At 45.5% G+C, this 23,272-nt stretch overlaps 2 protein-coding genes and 1 pseudogene across 3 annotated transcripts in view; 1 reads left to right on the top strand and 2 right to left on the bottom strand.

Annotated features, from left to right (window-relative positions):
• The window catches only part of RNF10 (ring finger protein 10), a 31,824-nt gene extending 16,528 nt beyond the window's left edge, over window positions 1–15,296 (top strand). Inside the window, exons 5-17 of one of the 2 annotated variants that reach the window (XM_026515009.4) lie at window positions 1,014–1,198; window positions 1,284–1,420; window positions 3,400–3,560; window positions 4,990–5,115; window positions 5,359–5,620; window positions 5,833–5,966; window positions 6,981–7,098; window positions 7,338–7,439; window positions 8,851–9,006; window positions 10,998–11,098; window positions 13,788–13,845; window positions 13,943–14,101; window positions 14,734–15,296. In XM_026515009.4, the coding sequence (XP_026370794.1) occupies window positions 1,014–1,198; window positions 1,284–1,420; window positions 3,400–3,560; window positions 4,990–5,115; window positions 5,359–5,620; window positions 5,833–5,966; window positions 6,981–7,098; window positions 7,338–7,439; window positions 8,851–9,006; window positions 10,998–11,098; window positions 13,788–13,845; window positions 13,943–14,101; window positions 14,734–14,810 (1,776 nt within the window). In that variant the 3' untranslated portion in view covers window positions 14,811–15,296. The remainder of the gene's footprint in view (window positions 1–1,013; window positions 1,199–1,283; window positions 1,421–3,399; window positions 3,561–4,989; window positions 5,116–5,358; window positions 5,621–5,832; window positions 5,967–6,980; window positions 7,099–7,337; window positions 7,440–8,850; window positions 9,007–10,997; window positions 11,099–13,787; window positions 13,846–13,942; window positions 14,102–14,733) is intronic. The other variant, XM_026515010.4, reaches the window with a different exon arrangement.
• On the bottom strand, window positions 11,685–13,037 carry LOC113266799 (40S ribosomal protein S29-like; annotated as a pseudogene).
• A 986-nt stretch (window positions 15,297–16,282) lies between the features above and the next one.
• POP5 (POP5 homolog, ribonuclease P/MRP subunit) lies at window positions 16,283–19,740 on the bottom strand. Its single transcript, XM_026515013.4, has 5 exons — window positions 19,644–19,740; window positions 19,416–19,558; window positions 17,725–17,874; window positions 17,459–17,542; window positions 16,283–17,357 (listed from the first exon to the last, which is right to left on the bottom strand). Exons 1-5 carry the CDS (start codon window positions 19,661–19,663, stop codon window positions 17,245–17,247), a joined length of 510 nt encoding a protein of 169 aa, XP_026370798.1. The 5' UTR covers window positions 19,664–19,740; the 3' UTR covers window positions 16,283–17,244.
• Window positions 19,741–23,272: the final 3,532 nt, after the last annotated feature.

Genomic DNA, 23,272 nt, shown 5'->3' with positions numbered 1-23,272 from the left:
GAAAATTACTGGCACATTACTTCTCGACCTTTTTTATGCCTTTGTATAGTATGTGTACATATAAATCTTATTTTTATAAATGGGATCATAGGGGCGCCTGGGTGGCTCAGTCGACTGGTTAAGTGTCTGATTTCGGCTCGGGTCATGATCCCAGCATCCTGGGATCGAGTCCCTCATCAGGCTTCCTGCTCAGCGGGGAGCCTGCTTCTCCCTCTCCCCCCTGCTCGTGTTCTCTCTCACTATCTCTCCCTCTCTCTCAAATAAATAAATAAATTTTTCAAAAAAAAAAATGGAATCATACATTGATTTCTGTCACTTTTTCCCTTCGTGGAACCCCTAAAATACCTGTTGTGTAGTTATTACATATGTGCGTATATATGTTTATATATAACATATATTTTTAAAGATTTACTTAGAGAAAGAGAGCGTGCACACTTGTGTGCATGTGGAAGGGGGGCAGATAGGGAGAAGTAGACAAGCAGACTCAGTGCTTAGTGGAGAACCTGATGGTGGGGCTTGGTCCCAGAACCCTGAAATCCTGACCTGAGCTGAAGTCAAGAGTGGGATGCTTATGGGGCACCTGGGTGGCTCAGTTGGTTAAGCGACTGCCTTTGGCTTGGGTCGTGATCCTGGAGTCCCGGGATTAAGTCCCCTGTGGAGCTCCCTGCTCAGCAGGGGGTCTGCTTCTCCTTCTGACCCTCCCCCTCTGTCATGCTCTCTTGTAAATAAATAAATAAAATCTTAAAAAAAAAAAAAAAAAGCGTGTGATGCTTAACTGACCGAACCACCCAGGTGCCCCTTGTTATTATATTAATCTATTATTATGGTTTACTTAATGATTTACTTAAAGTGTTATTATATATCTGCTTTTTTTATATACCTGCATTTTGAACAGTTTTGTGAAGATGGGTTGAGTAGAGATGTACAGGGTTGGGGATGGGAGAGGAGAGACTTTAACTTTGACAGTGCCATGTCAGTTTGAAAGCAGTGTAACTTGTGCTGTTTTATTTCAGCGCATTTGTAGCCATGAAGTGCCATCTTGCCCAATATGCCTATATCCACCTACTGCAGCCAAGATAACCCGTTGTGGACACATCTTCTGCTGGGCATGCATTCTGCACTACCTTTCACTGAGTGAGAAGACCTGGAGTAAATGTCCCATCTGTTACAGTTCTGTGCATAAGAAGGATCTCAAGAGGTGAGATGGAGACCCATTTAATAGATTAGATCCCCATCTGCTGACTCCTTGCTCTTTTCCATCTAAATATTTGTCCATGTTACAGTGTTGTTGCCACAGAGTCACGGCAGTATGTTGTTGGTGATACCATTACGATGCAGCTGATGAAGAGGGAGAAAGGGGTGTTGTTGGCTTTGCCCAAATCCAAATGGATGAATGTAGACCATCCTATTCATCTAGGAGGTGAGTTCTGTTAACTTAGGGGGTAAATAATCCTGGGTACATCCTTTAAGGCTACTGAGTATATCTTTCTATCAGAAATTGAGCCTTTGGGCAAGCCATTTCTAGCATTTCCAGATCAGTTTTAGGATTCTGGTAGGTTAGAGGGGAGTTTGCAGAGAGTCGCTTAACCCTTGCTTTCAAGTATGGTTCAGTTATATATATTTTAATTTTTTTTTAAAGATTTATTTATTCATTTATTCGAGAGAGAGTGAGCAAGAGAGAGCATGAGAAGCAGGCTGTCCGCTGAGCAGGGAGTCCAGTGCCGGGCTTGATCCCAGGACTCCGGGATCATGACCTGAGCTGAAGGCAGACGCTTAACTGACTGAGCCACCCAGGCGTCCCAGATTTACACATTTAAAACTAAAGATTAACGTGCAGGACATAGAAGTATCCTATAAATTAGATTAACCACCCAGTAGAAGAATGGGCTAAACATGTGCAAAGCATTTTCCAGAAAAGGATATTGGAATACTTCCCAAGAATTATAGAGATTTAACTTCGCTGGGAGTTATGTAAATCAAAATGTCTATCAGATTGACACACAAAAAAAGAAAAAAAAAAACCATTGGTAACACCAGGTTTTGGGAGGGGTAGGAAGATGAGTACTGTTGTTCTTGTTGGCAGTATAAATCGATACAGCCTTTTGGTGGGGGTAGTTTGGAAGTATTTAAAATAAGCACAGGGGTGCCTGGCTGGCGCAGTTGGAGGAACATGAGACTCTTGATCTCAGGGTTGTGAGTTTGAGCCCCACATGGGGTGTAGAGATAACTTAAGTAAGACTAAAGAAAAACCAAAAAACAAACACAACCTTTGATCCAGCATTTATACTTACATTTCATAAGGAACTGATTTGCACCACGGAGCATGCATAAGGATTTTTTGTTACAGTGTAGTAGAAGTTGACAATAAACTAAATGTTCCATAAGGAACTTACTCAAAGTAGGATGTATCATACTGTGGAACACGATACAGAAGGTAAAAATTGGATCTCTGTATTAATATTTTGAAAGATTTTAGCATACATTGGATGACAAATGCAGAACAAAGCTTAGAGTTTATTATTCATAGAAAATCCTTATTTCTTTAAATGAACGTGGGTATATAAATGTATAGAAAAAGATTTGACGAATACATATTGAAATTTGTAAATGGTTATCTCTGGGTGGGTACTAGGATGGGAGGGTGGGGAAATGGTATTTCATGGGTTTCTCAAAAGATAGCATTGTCTTAAACTTTTGAAAAAGCACAAAAAAATATGGGGGAGGGAAGTGAAGGAAATAAATTCTCCACGATCCTTTTACCCAGAGGTATCCCGAAATTGTAGATTTTTTTTCTATGCATGTATATTTTTGCGAGATTAGGATTACATTTTCTAATTTGGTGTCTGCGTTTTATTCACGTGAGTATTTCTACATGTCAGTAAATGTCCTCAGAATCCATTTTTATTTAAAAAAATTTTTTTAAGCTTATTTATTTATTTTTATTTTAAGTAATCTCTACATCCAACATAGAGCTCAAACGCACGACCCGGAGATCAAGGGTCATGTGCTCTCCTAACCGAGCCAGCCGGGTGCCCCAGAAAACCATTTTTAATGTCTGCAAAATTCTCTTTAATGATATGCCATCATGTCATTAACTATTTCTTTTTTATTGGACTTAACTGGTTGGTTGTAGCCTTTTTGATATTACAGATGATGTTATTATTGAATATTGTTCGGCTAAATTTTTTACTGCATCTTTTGTTTTCTTAGATTCCTTATAAAATGGGGTCAGAGTTAGAAATCTTGTATTAAGGTCATTGTTAAATATTTTTAGAAAACTATGCTAAATTACTCCATCTTTATAGCTTAGGGGAAAAAGCTGTGTGTAAAAGTTCCTGTGTAGCCACGTGGTCGCAAGCTTTGAATGTTGCATTTTTGTGATCTTGCTGACTTCTGTAGATGAACAGCACAGCCAGTACTCCAAGTTGCTGCTGGCCTCTAAGGAGCAGGTGCTGCGCCGGGTGGTTCAGGAAGAGAAGGTAGCTCTAGAGCAGCAGCTGGCGGAGGAGAAGCACACTCCCGAGTCCTGCTTTATTGAGGCAGCTATCCAGGAGCTCAAGGTACGACGATGCACTGGGAACAGGATAGGACGGTGGGGATAAGTTACCTCGGTCCCACATATTTGAGATAATGAACAGGGAAAGGCTAAAAAAAACCAGTTTGCTTTGGGATTTGGCGAGGGGAGGGAAGGGCTGACCTAGTGTTTTTTGTTTTTTGGGGGGGGACCTAGTGGTTTTTAAGTGCTCTCTGGAGCTGAAAGGAAGAAGTTAAAATGATCTTATAGCTAATTAGATTCACTGAAGTCTGTTAGACTAGCTGTGTTCTTAGTTAAGCAAGGTAGGCTTTTTTCCCTAAGAAAACACTTGGCTTTATTTTTAGAGGTGTTTTATTTGAGGGACATTTTGAAGAAAGTAGTATGGCCTATCCAGCAGGTCCTAGCAATGTCTGCTGAGGATTCGGGGCAGCAGGAATTCCCCAAATACAGTATTTCCTAAGCTCTGTACCCTTTAATAGGCATCAGAATCCCTGGTTGTTGGGCTCTACCTTGAGAGGTGGACTCAGTCAAGTCTGGGCTCAGTAGGCATAATAATTTGCATTTTAATGAGTTCCAGGGTGATTTTGATGTTGTTCATCCTCAGACCATGTTTTGAGAATTACAGGTCTTAATTAGAGCAATGAAAGCCCTTGTTTATTTGAGTGATTGGCATGTGACAGGCCCTGTGTGAAGGTACTGTATTTATGTTTATCTCACTTAAGCGTTATATCCTGGTGTGATAGATACAACTTTCCCCTTTCATGGATGAGGAAATAGAGTCATGGGTTAGGTAAGGTAATTTGCTTGAGGACATACAACTAATAAGAGGTGAAGCTGGTATTTGAATTCCTGTCTTTTCTGAGCCCTCCTCTAGCAGGGTACTGTGTATTTTAATTTTGTTTCCCCTATAATGCAGAGGATTTGTTCAAATGCATTTCAGAGAAGAAAAGCTATATAGAAGTAGAGCTGTCCAGGTTGAGGTGGGGCTTGGCCAAACTCCTGCCTCTTGCACTGGGGCTCTTTAAGTGTAGCTTGTGAAGACAAGACTAGTTCTGTGTTCTTGGATTTTTGTTCAGGAAGCTTTTGTGTAGTGTTATCATGGTCACTGTCACAGAGTCTAAACAGGATACCATCCCTTTTGGATACCAAGTGCGGTTTGTTCCCGGTTTCCTTTAAAGATTGAGGATTTTAAGTACTTAAAATCCAGACACCCCTGGCAATTATGTTCTAAGACCAAGATTGAAAATAGTCAAAATAAATAATCAAAATATATAGGATTAGATGAAATGAATGCTACGGAGAAAAAGCAGCAAGGGGGGGATGGGAGCACTCTTCCCATTGGGTCTTGTTGCCTTTTAACTTATGCTCCTGTCGAAAGAGTCCATTGTAAACCCTGGCCAAACTCAGTGTTCCTTGAAGCTTAGCTTTCTCTGGTCTTCTCTCTTGTGGTCTAGACTCGGGAAGAGGCTCTGTCAGGATTGACTGAAAGCAGAAGGAAGGTCCCTGGTGTCGTGCCTGCTCTGGAACAACTGGTGCTGATGGCTCCCTTGGCGAAGGAGTCCGTTTTTCAACCCAGGAAGGTTGGTGTGTCCCTGTTACAGACTAAATGGCTGCCATTCCTCAGTGCTGCTATTGAGGTGGTAGGCGCGGGTGTTTGTGGGGAGAGGAGGGACCTAGGAGTATTTCCTGTGTGCTTATTAGTTCTTTACCCAGGGATGTTAAATCAGTGAATGTGACAGCTCAGAAAAACATCCAGAGAACTTGGTTCTGGTGCCTATCTTTGCCACTTGTACTTTCTGTTGATGTAGAATTCGTCCCAACAGGGTGTGCTAGAGTACCTGTCTGCTTTTGATGAAGAGACCACCGAAGTTTGTTCTCTGGGCTCTCCTCGTCCTCTTGCTCTCCCTCTGGTGGAGGAAGAGGAAGCAGTGTCTGAACCAGAGCCTGAGGCCTGTGATGACTCAGAGTTAGCAGATGACAGTCTGGGAGAGGGGACCATTTGTACTGAGTCCAGCCAGCAGGAACCCGTCACCAAGCCAGGCTTCACACACCCGAGCAGCTCTCCTTGTTACTACTTTTACCAAGGTGAGTGTCCCTGAGAGGAGGGCTGGGTTGCCATAGAGAGGTTTCAGCGAGATGACTTGGCCTCTTAGCAGAAGGAGGTATTGCTGCAAGTTGTGGGTGCTTGGGTCTCTAGTGCCTTCGGCCTTGGGGGGGGAGAGGCAGGCCTAGCTGTATGGGGGGCCCTCTCTTGCGGACTGGCCAAGACTGTTGTGTGAGAGAGCCCTTGTCTTCAGCGGAGGACGGGCAGCACATGTTCCTGCACCCTGTGAACGTGCGCTGCCTTGTGAGGGAATACGGCAGCCTGGAGCAGAGCCCGGAGAAGATCTCGGCGGTAGTGGTGGAGATCGCCGGCTACTCCATGTCTGAGGTAAGGTCCTGCCTGCCCCGAGGGGCACAGTTTCAGAGTGCCATCAACCTGCTCTCTTTGATGTGGGCTTAGCCAGCCCATGCTCCCAATCCTTCAGGGATCGTAGCCTTTGTATTTGTAAGTCTGTTTTTGTCACTGATGATGCCCGCAATGTTTTTAGAGATTAAGTGGTGCTCCCTTACCATGCGGGGGTTCTGTTAGTCACCACTGCTCTCTGCTTCACAGATTCATTTATTGTGGCTTGGGAATATAGATGTCTCCCACTTTCATTCAAGATGAGTTTGTTTTTCTCTTTCCTTACGGCTTGGGAAAAATGTCCAAGGAATTGAAAAGTTCTTGGAGCCTCTACACTAGGTTATACAAACTTAAAACACATTTTTGGCTCAGCAGATACTTGTTAATTATTGTCTGGTAATTTACATATGTGAGTTTTTACCCTTTGGGAGTTATCCCTGTGTTGATGAGGAGTTTGTTACAAGTCTCAAAATTAGACACTCTTTGAGTACCATAAACTTTTCATCAAACATGCAGAAAATGAATGGAAAAGAAAATTAAACTTAAATTGATGGCCTTCATTTTTTTTTTTACTGTTCCAGGCCAACCTTTATTCATAGGCAAATCTGCTTTATCTGCCTTCCCAGTTATCATTAATTCTGTCCGTGGATCCCAGGGTTTTTTCCATCAAATACTTTTTTTTCTCCCCTTGTTCTCCTCCCTTAGTTGTGGGCCCCCGAAAATCAGAAATAGCTGATCAGCTTTAGATTATTTATTACCAGGCTCAATTTATTCATTTGCAGCACAAACCTAAAAACTGCTTTTGGTTGCTCATTCTACCTTATTGTATGTTAATTGACAGTTTCTGTTTGGCTTTCCAAAATGGTGATAACTTGAGTACTGCTCTTTGAGCCCCGGTGCTGTGTGTGAGTGTGTGCACTGTTGGCTGTCTGGGGTGGGAATCTCTGTTCTCAGGGTTCGGCCCGGTGTTAGTTGAGTTTTGGCCCTTTTCCATGGTAGGACGTTCGACAGCGCCATAGATACCTCTCTCACCTGCCGCTCACCTGTGAGTTCAGCATCTGTGAACTGGCTCTGCAGCCTCCTGTGGTCTCTAAGGAAACCCTAGAGATATTCTCAGGTAAGAATGCACGTACTGTGCTTCTCTTCTTAGTGGGGTTCAGGGGTTCTTCTGACTGGAAACCCAGTGTGGGAGGAACTAAGGAGCGCTCCATCATGAGCCTCCAGACCTCCAGAAACACTCCATCCATTCATGCAGTCCAGCTGTCTCCTTATGTGGCCTTAGCTACTAGTCACCTGGGAGGAGTTAATGGCCAGGTTGTCCTTGGTCTGCCTCCTCACCATCTGACCAACCCACAGATGACATTGAGAAGAGGAAGCGTCAGCGCCAGAAGAAGGCTCGGGAGGAACGCCGCCGGGAGCGCAGGATTGAGATGGAGGAGAACAAGAAACAGGGCAAATGTGAGTTCGGGAGCTCCTGTAGTTGACTAGTACAGCCGCGCATCATTGTAGAGAGGCTCAGTGCTCGGGCCCAGGAGCCAGACTGCGTGGTTCACATCTCAGCCCTGCCACTTGTTTTCTTCAACTCTTGAATGTGAATCATGACGGTACCTGCTTCATAGGCCTATTTGAGAATTAAGTGGGTTAATGCGAGTCAAAGCTCATCGCTCTTAATAAGGGATGAGATTAAATTCATCCTTGGGGTGGTGGATGAAAAAACATGTTCTGGGAAGAGAATTGGAGATGTGCTGAATTTAGGGGATAATTGTCTCCTGTGCACTCTAGACGGTACATTGATCCCATCTTTGTATTAAAGGGGACATCTATACCTAGCATAGCATGTCTGCCAAGGGGTCTGATATAGTAGAAGACTTGACAGACTAGGAAGTAAGTGCAGGTTAGATTGTCGTACCAGTAAGTACAGAGTCTTTTGATCTGCTGCTCCAACATAAGCTTCATTGAACCCAGGAGATTAGTGTGACATGAGGGCCTACTTACCCTCCAGAAAACAGAGACTTGAGTCCTCAGCTAGGGAAAAGACTTCACTGTTTTTGACCATATACAGTATGGTAAAGATAAATTTTACTTTTTTGGGGCGCCTGAGTGGCTCAGCCTCTGCCTTCAGCTCAGGTCATGATCCTGGGGTCCTGGGATCGAGCCCTGTGTTGGGCTTCCGGCTCAGCAGGGAGTCTGCATTTCACTTTCCCTCTCTCCGCTGCTTATGCTCTCTGTGTCTCAAATGATTAATTTTTTTACAAATTCTAAAAAAAATTTCTTTTTTTTACTTCTTAAACTAGAATAAGTGTATAGCTGGGGTCTCAGTGCTATATAGCTATTTGGCACATTTCCCAAATGTATGAAAAACTGGTGTTCTAGGAACAGGGGCTTTTTGTTTTGCTTTTTTTATTATGGAAATACTCAAAGACAAGTATATAGAATAATAGAATTAAGCCCCACGTGTATCATCTGGCTAAGAACAAAGGTTTTATTTATTTGTAATTTATTTTTATTTATTATTTTTAAAGATTTATGTATTTCAGAGAAAAAGCACATGCACAGGCAAGCGGGGCAGGGTGGGGCTGGTAGATGGGGCAGGGCAGAGAGAGAGAATCCCCAAGCAGACTCTCTCCTCTGAGGGCAGAGCCCAAGGTGGGATTGATCTTAAGACCTATGAGATCAAGACCTGAGCTGAAATCAAGAGTTGGATGCTTAACCTACTGAGCCACCCTGGTGCCCCTAAATTTGGGTTTTAAAGCTTCTGTTCACATCTCTTTTCTTTTAGACCCTTGGGGGATTCATATTGACTTCAACTGTTGGAAGAGATTGGAGGAATATTCTAAATGGGCCTCCCATTCTCACCTTTTCTTTGCAGACCCGGAAGTCCACATTCCCCTAGAGAATCTACAGCAGTTTCCTGCCTTCAATTCCTATACCTGCACCTCCGATTCTGCTTTGGGTCCCACCAGCACCGAGGGCCATGGTGCCCTCTCCCTTTCTCCTCTTAGCAGAAGTCCAGGTTCCCAAGCAGGTAAATGAGTTGGGATTTAAAGAATGAAGTTGGCCACCAGCCACAGACCTTAAGCAAAGCCCTGGTGTCTGAATTTACAACTCTGTCCTACTTAGCATGGTGGAATCTTTCAGTGACTAACATTACTTTGGGTAGTTAATATATTCCTGAGATACGTCAGACTTTTGCCATTTGATTGACCTTTCTTATTGGCTGTACTGACTATACCCTGCTGTTTTCTTAAAAAATCTCAAAACCTCAAGGCAGTTCATACGGCAAACCAGTTAAACTTAGATTCTTCCCTGTGACTGAGCTGTTTCATTTCTAGCTTGTACCTGTGATATAATCCCCTCGTATGCTTAAGCATCTTTGTACGTGTCTCCTTACTGTAGCATTGTTTATAATGGGGGGAGGGGAAGCCTATGAAGCCTGGTGGTAAGTTAACGGCTGAATTGTATAGTATTTATACTGTGAAATACTTTACATCTATTGAAGAGGGTAATAGCTGTCTTCATGAACTAATGGGTGGACCGTTAAGATAAAGGGAGGTTGTAGAACAAGACAAAATATGATACCACTTGTGGGTTTTATTTCATTTTTTTAAGTAGGCTCCACGCCAGATGTGGGATTTGAATTCATGACCCTGAGATCAAGTAATACACTCTACCAACTGAGCCAGCCAGGCATCCCACATTTGTGGATTTTAAAAGAAAAACATAAAAAATAGCATTTCATTATGGGTTTATATATCTAAATGTGTAGAAAAATACTGAGATTATGTTCTAAACTGGTAATGGTGTTTTACTCTAGGGAGTGAGGATTCAGAGGTTGTTCAAAGGGTCTTTAGCCTTCTAAAAATACTTTTTTTCTTATATAGAGAGAATGTATTAATGTGTCAGGGAATTAAACATTTAAGAGTTAATTATGATTTTAAAGAGCTATCTTTTCTGATCTTTATCCACCTGGCTGATAGTTTTTGATAATTAAAGTTTATTTCTTTGCCAGCCGTTTTAACAAAATGTCCAGAGCAGAGTATTGAAAACTCTTGGTGACTCTCTCATGATCCTATGCAGATTAGGAGCCTGAGGCTAAGGCAGGGGCTTAGTGACAGGAATGTGACTGGAACCTGCATCTTGAGGGCCGTGCGCGTGAACAGTGTGCTCTAGTTTAAGGAGAGAGCTGCTCTACAGAGGAATATGGCAGAACGTTGACTCCATCATCTATGATACAAAACTGGTGTGTGTGTGTGTGTGTGTGCGCGCGCGCGTGCGTGCGTGTGTGCGTGTGCTTTCACATACCGGCTTTTCTGAGGAATGGGCTTTAATGTACTCAGGCAAGAGCAGTTGCATGGTGCCAGGAATGAAAGTGCTAAATAGTCCTGGCTGACTGCGGAAGGCCCTGCTGCTGGGAGAGGGGACCGGCCCTCCCTCCCAGCAGTGACAGGGCAGTGGGTCGATCTGTGGGAAATGCTCAACTCTAGGTCGGAAAGGTTGGAGACGACTATTACCTAGGGAATACCAAGGAAAAGCTTGCATCTTCATACTAGATTTTATCTGTGTGTGTGTGTGTGTGTGTGTTTTGTATTCTCACTGAATATCCCCAGGTCAGAGACATCTAGCCGGAACATAAACGCTGACCTGATTACATTTTATCTTTTTTTTGGAACTTTTTCATTCACATAAAACTAGTCCATGATAGTCCCCAGTACCTAGGCCTGGAGAGTCAGCTGCTTTGTAAAGGGTTTTTCTTAGTGTGGGAATAGATTCTGCCATGCTTTCTAGTATTACTGTGACTACTACACTTTTCTCTCCCTAGATCACTAGTGTGAATAGTGGACCATGTTCTTGACTTTATAAGAACATGGCAGAGTTGAAATTGGATTAGGTTTGCTTTTTGAGGTGGGGCTGGTAATTATCCAGACCTGATTCAGGGTTCATCTTTTCTCTCTTGTTAAGAACAGACTAGCTCTTTGGAGCTTGACTTACATAATCAGGTCTCTGGTTTCCTTTCAGACTTTCTGCTGACCCCTCTGTCACCCACTGCCAGTCAGGGCAGTCCTTCGTTCTGCGTTGGGAGTCTGGAAGAAGACTCTCCCTTCCCTTCCTTTGCCCAGGTAAATCTTTTGCTTGCAAAACAGCCCAAAGGTATCTAACATGAACTCTGCTGCTTGTTCTTTCTGGAAATCTTTCCATTGGTGAAGGAGAGACTTACAGGCTAATGTTGCATGGATGGTAATAATCATGGAAAGCTTTTTAAAGAGGAACTCTCATGGATTTAGTCTCAGATGTTATTGTATAGACTTACCAAGGAAAGAGGCCAAGAGTAGCTGAGGGAGAATCAGAGCTTCAGTTATTTAATAAATCATTATTAGATACTTGGATACTGAGCACTGTTCTAGAGGCTGGGGAGACATCAGTCAATTTTAGCTGCTCCCTAGTTCTAGGACCTTGGATTCAGGTAGTGTGTATCTGTTACATATAATAAACCATTCCTCTTCACTTTGGGAAGGGAAAGGTTGTCTTGGTTGTCCTATAACTAGCCAGACGAGCTTTCTTAGGCAGCTGGGTTAGAGGAACACTAGGTTAGTGACATTTGCTGTCAGATCCCCCTCCCCCCCAATAATTGAAGTATTTTTGTTTTATGTACAACAAGTTAGCATTAAGGTAGGTTTCTTGGATGACCCATTCAAGGAAGTTCACTTAATCCAATTTACTGAGGCCTGTATCCTTCCGCGTACTGATGCAAACACTGGTGACACATACTGAGGCCCTGTTTCCGCATCTCAGACCGTGTGGGTTTGAGCAAATGCAGCAGGAATGAGAACCCTGGCTAATTTCCTCGGATGGCTCTGGTAGAGCTGCTGGTGACCCAGCTTGTGCTCTCGGATGCACGAGGCAAAAGGATGTCAGATCACTTAATAATCTTCAAAAGAACAAACCAACACTCAGCATTCCTGCATTGAGATAACCAAGGAAGGTGGATGGACAGCTTGCCAAGCACCCCCGTGAGGAGTTAGTATTAACTTCTTCGGGGCTTGCTTGGAATCATTAGCTAAACAGCTCTTTAGAGCAGGTGATAATGGATGTTTCTCACAACAAATGGCAGCGTGTGCTGAGAAATAAGCAGGAACTGGACTTTGGTAAGGAGAGTCCTGAAGTCAAGGAGGAAGAAAAAATTGAGAGCAATCCTGAATATTAACTGGCAGGCTTCAGAGGTGAGAGTTACGTGGGTGGCTCTCAGGAGTTATGTCAAATGCTCAAGTTGTTTTTTTAAACTAAGTGTTATTGCCATTGCGTTTTTTTCAGCATTAAATGGTGAGCGACTTCAAATTCAACAAGTGTTAAAGGAATAGCGTAATGAATGCTTGCCTTTCACCAGGTGTTAGCATTTTGCTGTATTTGCTTGCTTTTTACTGTTTTACTACGTTGAAAGTAAGTTATAGACCTCATGAATGACAGTTCACCACCAAATATGAGATAAGTGGCCCCCCAAAAGACAGTGCTTCTGTATAACCACAGTTGTCATGACCACATCAGAGAAATTCAGCTGATTGAATACCTCATGTAGTATGTATTTCTGTTTCTCCATTTGTCTCAAGGGTCCTGTATTGTTTTCAGTCAGGTCCAGTCAAAGATTGCTCGTTGAATGTATTTGTCAAGTCCCTGTAGTCTCCTTTGATCTATAACAGTTTCTCTAGCCTCTCTCTCTCTCTTTTTTCTTCCTATGCCATGGATATTTTTGAAGCATCCAGGCCAGTTGTTGTATATATAGAGTCCTATAGTTTGGATTTGTTGGTTTCTTTTTTCATGAGTAGATTCGGGTTAAACATTCAAACATTTCTGGCAAGAATAAAACATAGGTGATAGATATTTTAATGACCTTTTAAGAGTAAGGTGATTCAGATGCCATATTATTTGGATCCCAAACGCCCAGAGACCAAGGGAAGAGGTCATCAGAGTGGTACATGATAAAGGAAGATGATTCATTGAAATCAACCTCTGCCAGTCCAACTACATTTGAATAATATCGTACCTCACTTTAGGACAAGGCATTCCTACTTGAATCTTGTGGAGCTTGTCTTTTGGTATTTTTCCAGGAATAAAATTCCCCCCGTTTTGAGCATGGCATGTGTGGCAGTAGGACTCACACTGGCCCTCAATAATTAAGAAGCTGGCCTTGGCCAGATGAGATAAAAGAGTTCCTCATTCAGGGGCAGGAGGGATCATTCTAATTTTGCTGTACCTGGAGGAACCTGGTCTATGGCTGGATCTAAAAGTTAATTGAGCCATTGGAAAGGCAAAGACTGAAAGGTAATGAAGGCTGTTGAAGCAGTTTCAGGGTAAAGTTAAATTTATTCTGGTTTTCTTGGCCTTAAGTAACTGGAGTTCAGTAGCCAGGTGGTTCATTTTTAAATTGCTTATTCCAAGAGGTTTATGTTTTTAGGGGTCCCAAGAAGAGCAGGAAAACTTACCAGGAGTGGGGAATGGCACACAGTCAGGATTCCCAACTTGAGAGTCAGAGTAGGAACCTCTTGTGCTGTCTCTGCACTATTCCTTACGTGTTTCCTAGCCAACAAAACAGCCTGTGGTCTTCCACTTCGGGAGTTTCACTGCTAGTTCTGCTGGTCAGGATATAGAGAACATGACCGAAATGGTATGTTGAGGAAAAAAGGACCTGGAAAATCCTTTTCTCCAGAGGTGATTGTTCTTTGTTCTCCTAGCCAGTTAGTGTCAAGACATAAGTCTGGAAAAGAGATTGGACTGGTTGCTTAAATTCTTCTCTCCCCTTTCCCATTTTGGCAGATGCTGAGGGTTGGAAAAGCAAAAGCAGACGTGTGGCCCAAAACTGCTCCCAAAAAAGGTGAGAATGACCTTCTGTTGGAGAGGGAATTTGGTCCCTTTCAGAAAGTCGAAATCTCTAGAATCGTCTCTAAAATTGTGACACTGGTATTTTATAGATGAAAACAGCTTAGTTCCTCCCGCTCCTGTGGACAGTGATGGGGAGAGTGATAATTCAGACCGTGTTCCTGTGCCCAGTTTCCAAAATTCCTTCAGCCAAGCTATTGAAGCAGCCTTCATGAAACTGGACACACCAGCTACTTCAGATCCCCTCTCTGGTAAAGGCAAAGAGATGGAGTGCTCGGTACAGGGTTGTCATTCCCACCTGGATCCAGTGGCAGACATCACTGATTAGTCAGGCATTTTTCTCTGAGCCTGTACGTTCACGTGCTAGTGTCGGCTAATAGTTCCTTTGGTATGTCAGATAGGACCTTTTTGCCACCCCACATTAATTCTTGAGGCCTGGTTGTGAAATTCTGAAAAACTCTTTATTTTTTCCCTTCTAAGAAAGAGTAGTGGAGAGTAGATTTTAGAATCCTGAGTTTGGTAGTGGGTGGCTAATAGATGCAGAAGTCGGGTTTAAAGCCCACAGCACTCTGGTTATTCGGTTAGATGAGAACATTAGCATTTACGGTGTGCCTTCTCTGTGACTGGCATTGTGCTCCGTTTATTCTCCCCACAACTGAATTAAATGGGTAGAACTATCCCGGGTAGAGCAGATGAGGAAATGGGTCTGGGGACGTAAAGGGACTTGCCCAGACAAATGCCTGGAGCACGCAAGGACTGGTATCGATCCAGGCAGTCCTGGTCCTAGAACCTTCGCTGCCACTCTGGGACTCTCGGGAGTGAAAACTGGCTGGGGGCAAGGGGATGGCACTCAAAACTAAGCTCTTTTTGTGTTTCCATTTAGAAGAGAAAGGAGGAAAGAAAAGAAAAAAACAGAAACAAAAGCTCCTCTTCAGCACCTCAGTCGTCCACACCAAGTGACACTACTGTCCAGGCTACCTTCTCCATCTGGTTTTCTTTTTTCTGTGCTTTTGTTTTGCTGCTATAATTTTTAAGTATTTGAGTTTGAACAGATTAGCTCTGGGGGGAGGGGGTTTCCACAGCGTGAGGGGGAACCAAGAAAATTTTAAATACAGTGTATTTTCCAGCTTCCCGTCTTTACACCAAAATAAAGTATTGACACTCACAAGAGATCTCTTCCTGCCACGATTTTTAGTTTATCATCAGGGTTAGTCTTTTTGACGCATGTGTATAATTAGTTTTTCTCAACCCAAATAAGTTTGAGTCCCTTCACTATCCCTTGGAGCAGCCCAGAGTGTTCTAGCACTGCCCTGCTGACAACATATCAGGGCATCATGGTTTCAACACACCGCTCAGTGTGTCCTTTAAAAATAGTTGAGTCTTTCCTGTTTAGTTTTCCTCTTGTTAAAAAAAAACAGAGGATGGGAATAAAATGGATTTAGGACACCCGGCTTGAATTGCAGTTTTTCTTGAGAGAAATGGCCAGGCTGTGTTGCTTACTGTGTGCTAGAGGGTTTTACATCTTGCATGTGGCTCATTTGGCAAGGAAAGCTGTAATTGTCACTAAAGCAGCCCTGGAACCTGCCACCCGTTACACGAAGCTTGTTTCGAGCGAGTGGCCTGAGTTGTAGGAGCAGAGGAGTCTGGCGCACCCGGAGGCAGAGCCGGGCAGGTTTGAAAGCAGTGGTGGTACCCACGGCCTCCCTGTTGTCTAGCGCAGTCTCTGCCTTGCTTTGAGCGGAATTTGAGTGATGGGAATTATTTTGCTGCTTAATAAAGTGACCTTTAGTATAAGAATGTGAAGGCAAAGAGTTGCAATAAATCACCTGCACAAGCAACGTGAGCTTTCTGGTTTTTTAAAGTTCATTACAGGTTAGACACACTTCTTAAATAGGTTAAAGTAACAGCTACTCCGAGCCTGGGCACTCTGCCGTCGTGGGGCAGTGTCTTTCCTAGTGTCAGGCCTAAGGGGTTCTTGAATTGGGCTTAGCTTTACCTGTCCTTCTTAAAAGAAAGAGTTCAGAAATCCTGGGACAGGAACTGTCCTGGGTGCATGAGGGTGTTTCAGCCCTGAAAATGAGGGGACGTGTTGAAGCAAACATTACAGATCTTTGTTAAATATATAAGGGACTTTGAATAACATGTTTTGTTACACAAGAAAACACATCCTAGAAATGTCATTATTAAGTAGTGGATCCAAACCCTCGTAACCTCTGTGAGTGTGGCAGTGTCACTCCTCTTCGGTGGCCCAGCAGGGGGAAGACAGGGAAGGGCCAAACTGCAGAAAACTACAGGAAGTTGGCAGGCAATGTCAGGCAAGGCCAGGTTTTGTGTATCTGTGTGTTCCCCCCCCCCCCCGCCCCCGCTCAAAAGAAAAATGCAAGAACTGTGTTTGTTATCCTGTTACCTAAGGACTGGTAAGCAATCTGGTATTTTTTTTTTTTTAAGATTTTTTTATTTATTTATGTGAGAGACAGCCAGCGAGAGAGGGAACACAGCAGGGGAGTGGGAGAGGAAGAAGCAGGCTCCCAGTGGAGGATCCCGATGTGGGACTCAATCCCGGAACGCCGGGATCACGCCCTGAGCCGAAGGCAGACGCCTAATGACTGCACTACCCAGGCGCCCCGCAATCTGGTATTTTTAAGGCCCCATGGGTCAGTATGGAGACCAGCTATAGATTTGTGCCAGTTCAGTTGCCATGTCTCACTAATACTTCTACTCAATAACCTGGATTGCTTAGGGTTCAACCTAGGGGTTGGGGCACAAGGCCTCAAGTGGGAGGCTGTACATCTAGCATCATTCATTGGGAGCCAGTCTTCCCACTGAGGCCAGGGATAGAGGGGGAAGGAGACCTGGCCAAGCTTGAACTTCTCAAATACGCTAAACGCTACAGAAGCCGAGTACATTTTATTTTTTTAAGATTTTGAGTGAAGCTAATGATGCACTGTGTGATGAGTAACATATCGTAATAAGATTTTATTTGAGTGAGAGAGCAGGAGATGGGGAGAGGGAGAGAGAATCCAAAGCAGCCTGAATGCTGAGCACAGAGCCCGACTCGGGGCTCAATCCCACGACTGTGAGATCATGACGAAACCAAGAGTCGGATGCTTAACTGAGTCCCCAGGAACCCCACCAAATACATTTATTAAACTTATTCTCAGCCAGGCAATTAGATACAGAGACGTCTGTAACTACTGGGGGTTCACCACCTGCAGAACCACGTAACCAGGCAGCACTGGTAAAGGTGAACAGGTCCTCCATTTGGAGCTGATACCTTGGCCTGTGGTCGGCAGTCATCCAGCGTGGCAAACTACCGGACGCTGCTGCCTCCCAGAATGTCCTGTTCCAACAAGGGGGCCCTGAATCTCGGGCCCAGCACAGCCTGCAGAGGGGTTCACTCCATTGCTTCGGCAGCCCCCTCGCCGCCACTGTCTGAAAGCTCCTCCTCATCTGACCTCTCCTCTAGCAAACAGCTTCTGGTGACAGACTTCTGGATGGCTTCCCGTTCTGCAAAGGCAGGCAGAGCAGGGACGAAAGGTCTCTGGGAGGGAGCTCGCACCCAGCCAGGCTAGTTACTGCTCAGCGGGCACGGGGCTAATGTTGCTTACCTTCCTCAGTGCAGTTCTGCAACAGCATCAACAGCTGTCTCCTGTTGTAGTTTATCAGGAACTTCTGACACGTTCTAATTGTACCTGGCACATGGAAGAGCTCTGTGGTCAATCGCTCGTGACAGGTGCCTGCCTCAAAGACTTTCCGAGCTAGGTGAAAGCCGCCTGTTCTTGGCAGGACAGCAGGAAGACCCACCTGCCTGTCAAGACTGACCCCTGGACCTGTTACTATTGAAAAGCAGCAGCCACACCACATGCACCCCTACCTCCCACGTGTAAGGTGTTGAGGAAACACGGGTAACGGTGTCCTTTGTTCTCCAAGTATGTGATGAAAGGAAGAGCTGAGCACACAAGTTGGTAGAATTCCTTCCGGCATCGAAGCAGCACTATTCCGGTATAGGCATTGAGGTATCGCACTACAGGGAAAAACAACATTTTAGGAAACTCTGGATTCGTTTACAAATCTTAAGAGTAAGTAAGAGTCTACAATGTGCCAGGCAGTGGCATTTGGGATACATCAGTGAGTAAAAACAAATCTCCGAAGGAAAAAAACCTTAGGACAGACCTTCACTTATGGAAAGGGATAAACCACACCAGGGCTTTGCACACCACTCAGAACTGGTAAATGAATTTGAATTTTAAATATTTTATTTTATTTATTTATTTAAAGATTTTATTTATTCATTTGACAGAGATAGAGACAGCCAGCGAGAGAGGGAACACAAGCAGGGGGAGTGGGAGAGGAAGAAGCAGGCTCATAGCGGAGGAGCCTGATGTGGGGCTCGATCCCAGAATGCCAGGATCACGCCCTGAGCCGAAGGCAGACGCTCAACCGCTGTGCCACCCAGGCGCCCCTGGAATTTTAAATATTTTAAATGCTCTTCTAATTGACTGATCAGCTGACAAATGGGGTTGGGACTGGCAGAGATCCCCTTGGCTAAACAGGTTTTTCGTTTTGTTTTTTAAGATTTTATTATTTGACAGCACAAGCAGGGGGAGCAGCAGGCAGAGGGAAAGGGAGAAGCAGGTTCTCCGTGAGCAGGGAGCCCCAGACTCAATCCCAGGACTATGGGATCATGACCTGAGCCAAAAACAGATGCTTAAGGGACTGAGCCACCAGGTGCCCCCTGAGAAACAGGTTCTATTGTAACTGGACTCTAGGTTCTTGAAGAGGCAGAGAATGACCCAATGTAAGTGTGCGTGCCTATGTGCATGTAATTCTCCAGTATTCAATTTTAAGCAAAGGGTAAAAGAGGTAATGAATTTAAATAATAGCGTGGCTAGGGGAGTCTGGGTGGCTCCGTCGGCTAACCATCCGCCTTCAGCTCAGATCATGATCCCAGAGTCCTGGGATGGAGCCCTGTGTCAGGCTCCCTGCTCAACCGGCAGCCTGCTTCTCCCTCTCCTCCCTGCTCCTGCTCTCTTTGGCTATCTGTCTCTCCAATAAATACAATCTTAAAGTAAAATCGTAAAACAAACACACTTAAAAAAAAAAAAATACCGTGCCTGTCGAAGAATCCTCTTCCTCATTTACATACGGTGGTGGGTTCTGTATTTTATCTGCCCTATTAAGGGCTTTTTAGGGATGATTTTGACAATTTTTCCCCCATGGGGCGTCAATGTAACCAAGTAACTCGGAACTATACACGGCTTCCCCCATTTAATTCATTATCCTACTCAATTCAATCACAATCCCCAATATACACACATGAAATAGGTAAAGCAGATTTTTGCCCAAAGTGCCACTGCCTTCTGCTTTTAGCTCTCCGCCTAACCTCGGACTCGTTCAGACTCGGGCTCAGGCACCGAGTGGCCTCAAGAGGACGATACTGTACAGCGAGGGCTGTGTATCGGGTTTGGAAGCTCCTGCGGTCACTCGCGCCCTTTCTTTCTCCCTCTTTCGGCCCCTGTTCCCTCCCAATCCCGCCGTGCGCCTAGCTCCCCAGCACCCTCGCACCCGCGAAGCCGATGGAGCAGGAGGCTGCGCCGAAAGTCCCGTGCACGCGGCTGATCGTGTCCCGTATGAGGCCGCCCAGCACTCGGTCCTCAAGACTCAGGCGGCAGCGGGGGTCATCAGACACCACTTCGCAGAGCAGGTACCTGTGGCGGGTAGCAGAGAAGTGAGCGCGGGGCCGAGGCCGCGGGGACCCGGCAGCGTAGCGGGTGTCGGGCAGGGGGTCCTTACCTATGCTTGAACCGCACCATGGCGGCCTTGGCGCCCTGCGGCCCTGCGCCCAAACCGGAAATCAGCGGTTTTACTGGCTGCCAATGGGAAATTACCCTCCGCAGTCTTGCAACCGCTCAGAGAGGGAAGCAGGGTAAGAGGGCGGGGCTAGAGGGTTGGTAGGCCGAACCCAGTGTCCGTCTCCCTTAAGCCCTGCCTCCCTCTACGTTTGTAGAGCGCGTGCGTCCTGCTGACAGGACGCTAAGTTAGGTGTTTGGGGGTGGAGATCCGCGATCGATTGGCGTATGGTTGAGATGGGTGTTTCTGCAATTTGCCAGAGTTTGCAGTTCTGTGTAGGATGCCGCCGCTGCATTTGGGGCTCTCGGGATATTTAGTTTCTATTACCTTGCAATAAAGTTGTGTATGCACTTACATTCGCGCCCTAAGCTAGACGGCAGAACTTTTGAGGGCAAGCCCTGCATTTACACGCTCAGGATTGACACGGAAAATCGGACCCTTAGTTTCAGGTTGGAGCTCGGTTTAATTTTTTCGTACAGCTACACATATTATTACTGTTTGGGTCTTTCAACAGTCTTATGGAAACCGGTATTGCCTCGGCTTTTGCAAAAACAATCCGTGGTTGTTATATTTTACATTTTTTTCAAACAGAAAAGTACAAACAAGGAAATAAAAATAAATTATAATCTCAGCATGGAGAGAGAATAATTTATCACGTAGTGTATTTTCTTTCCCCATGTGCCAGCGGGCCTCAAAGTGAGGTCCAGGGACCGCTGGGTTTTCTGAGACTCTTTCCAGGTGTCCCCAATGTCAAATTACTTTCATAGTAATACTAAGATGTTATTTGCCTTTTTCACTTTCTCAGAGGGGACAGGAAAGTTTTCCAGAGACTATGTGACATGTGCTGACATTATCACTCTGATGGCTGATGGAATTTTTGTGTTGCGTTTTAAACACTTCTCAGTTTTATTTTGCTCTATTTACTTGGAATCTTTGCATTTCTCAGTTTTAATATCCACGATGAGTATCAGTGTATCCTATAAAAACAAAAGCTCTTTGGATCCTCAATAATTTAAGAACATAAAGGGATCCTGAGACAACAAACTTAGAACTGCTGCTCTATGTAAATTTTATTTTTCCTTTTATTTTCTTATTATGAATAGGATCAAACTGTTTAGCACTTTTTTTTTTGCTTGAATATCTTTTTTTTACAACTGAATTGTTGAGGTCTACTATGCATAAAGTACATATTAAGTGTAAGGCTCAATGAATTTTTACATATGTGTAGACTTTTGTAACTACCACCCAAACTAATAGGGAGCATTTCCACACCCAAGAAGGCTCCTTGCTGTCTTCCCAGTCAAAACCTTTCCAGAAGTAGCCTCTGTTTTGACTTCTATCATGGTAAGATCAGCTTTGCCTGTTCTTGAACTTTATTTTTAAAGATTTTGTTTTTTAAATTTATTTGAGAGAGAGAGAACGCGAGAGCACAAGAAAGGGGGGAAGGGCAAAGGGAGAGGGAGAAGCAGGCTCCCGGCTGAGCAGGGAGCCGGATTCAGGGCTGGGTCTGGGATCCTGACCTGAGCTGAAGGCGGCTGCTTAACTAACTGAGCCACCTGTTCTTGAACTTTATATAAAAATCCAACAACATGTTTCTGTGTGTGTGTGTGTCTTTTTGCTCAACATAACGTCTGTAAGATTCATTCTTGTTTGACTATGTTTTCATGTCAATCATTCTGCAATGTTACTTTTCAGCTGCACGGTATTGCACTGTTTGGATACAACACTGCTAAATTCAATATTCCCATGATAGACATTCAGATTAGTTCCAGTTGTTTTTTTTTTGTTGTTGTTGTTTGTTTGTTTGTTTGTTTTTTTGGTTATACCCAGCAAGCTGGTGCACAGCTTTGTGACTTGGTTTTTGTACCCATCCGTATTTGTAGAATCGTAGAATTGGCTGGCCCTTTGAGGTCCATGAAGGGAGGCCAAGTATTTGCAAAGTCTGGAATGAATCTTCAATTTTCCCATCTCTCAACTCTCTGCCACCTTAAAACAGGGATGCAGAGGAAGGAAGGGGAGGAGGGGAAGCGGGGAGCCCGTGAGGCCGGAGAGCAGTGGCCCTGCTGAGGGACTTGTGTCTACGCTTTCTCCCCATCCAAAAACAGTCTCGCCGGTGTCCCCCTTTGGCCAGCAGGGGGCGTCAGAGGCCCGTTGTGCGCGGAGAAAAGAAAGAGCCTCAGAGCGCCGCTTTCTCTGCCTCGCATCCCTAAAATAACTCCAACGCTTCCTAGCTTTCAACTCACTTAATCCCAACAGCACACCCATTTCATTGATGCAGTTGGGGCTCAGACCAAAGTCACATCGAGTAAAGAGCTGGATTAGAATTCGAATCCAAGGCCATCCGACTCGAGTCCTTACTCTCGCCTACGCGGCTGCTGTCCTGGTACGGTTTTGCCTGTCGCCTATGTTCCAGCCACTTGCCGCCGGGGAGGTTAATTCACGTCCCTAGACCTCAGTTTCCTCATCCGTGCAACAGGATGACGGTGCTTCCTCGCTCGTGAGTGAAGAGGAGATAAACGAGATAGCGTGGGCGAAACGCCCGGCACGGGGAGGGCACAGTCCTCGCGGTTTTGAGTGAATGATCTACCCCCACCCCCACCCCGCAGGCGTAGCCCCCGGAGCAAGCGCACCGGGCAGTCCCGGGCCTCCCCTCCTCCGGACCGGGTCTGGGTCCCCTGCCGGCCGCACGGGGGGTCCAGACACCCGCCGGGGCCCGGCGGCGGCGTGGGCGGCGCGGCCCGCTCCCCGCGGTAATTAGCCCGTGCCGGCTCCGGCTCCGCCAGCCGCTAATTACACGTCTCCTAATGAGGCCGGCGGCTGTTTGCAATCACCCGGGTCCCCGCCGCGCGGCGCGGGAGGCCGCGGGGGAATCCGCCGGTGGAGGCGTGGACGGCGCCTGCCTCCTCCCCGGCCGCGGACGCGCTCGGCGGCGGCGCGCCTGTGCCTCGGCGGTGCGGGCCCCGGGATGCCTGCCCCGCGGGGCGCTCACCCGCAGTGTCTCCTCGAACCGCGCGCCCAGAGCGCCGGTGTCATCCCCACCTTACAGCGCGGAGGCTCCAACTCACAGGCACAAAACTCGGGCGGGAGTAGGTTCATCGCGATCCGACCCGGAACCTGGGCACCTACCTGATTCCGGTTCTTCCTGGATCGGTGGGGGTGCTTGCTGTTGTTACTCCTGGGACTTCTCTGAAGGGTAGGTCCCAGATCAGATAAATAAGGGGAAGGTGGGGGTGCTTGGGAAACTTCCTTCGAGTGCCTTCTTCGCATTTCAGAGTTCCCATTTGACCTTTTGGAACAGACACAAAATGGAAAATTAGCTTTGGCAAGGCCTTTAAAACTTACTTGGAAATGTAAGTCACACATCCCATTTTGCAGACTGGGACATCTGGAACATTCCCTAGGACGTGGTTCGGGCAATTGCTAAATCGTTGTCTTTAGATGGGGATGGGAGGCTACCACTGTGTACCTTGTTCCCAGGTCCTTCTGGGGTGGGGTCCAGAGTAGCTGTCTTTATTCTTCATCTGTATCTTCAGGGCTTCCACGTATTAGGCTCTCACTGTGTGCTGGGCACT

This window comes from Ursus arctos, unplaced genomic scaffold (genome assembly GCF_023065955.2).
Source record: "Ursus arctos isolate Adak ecotype North America unplaced genomic scaffold, UrsArc2.0 scaffold_34, whole genome shotgun sequence".
NCBI lineage: Eukaryota > Metazoa > Chordata > Mammalia > Carnivora > Ursidae > Ursus > Ursus arctos.
The sequence above is the reverse complement of the archived record's forward strand: the minus strand, read 5'-3'. Positions and strand labels throughout refer to the sequence as shown.

Bases quoted from the DNA above. Each gene is read 5' to 3' on its own strand.
- POP5 (XM_026515013.4), bottom strand. From the start codon at position 19,663: ATGGTGCGGTTCAAGCATAG. The intron at 17,875-19,415 runs GTGCGAGGGTGC...TTTTCCCTGTAG, and splicing joins CTGCTCCATCGGCTTCGCGG to TGCGATACCTCAATGCCTAT. The intron at 17,543-17,724 runs GTAGGGGTGCAT...TCCATGTGCCAG, and splicing joins CAACACCTTACACGTGGGAG to GTACAATTAGAACGTGTCAG.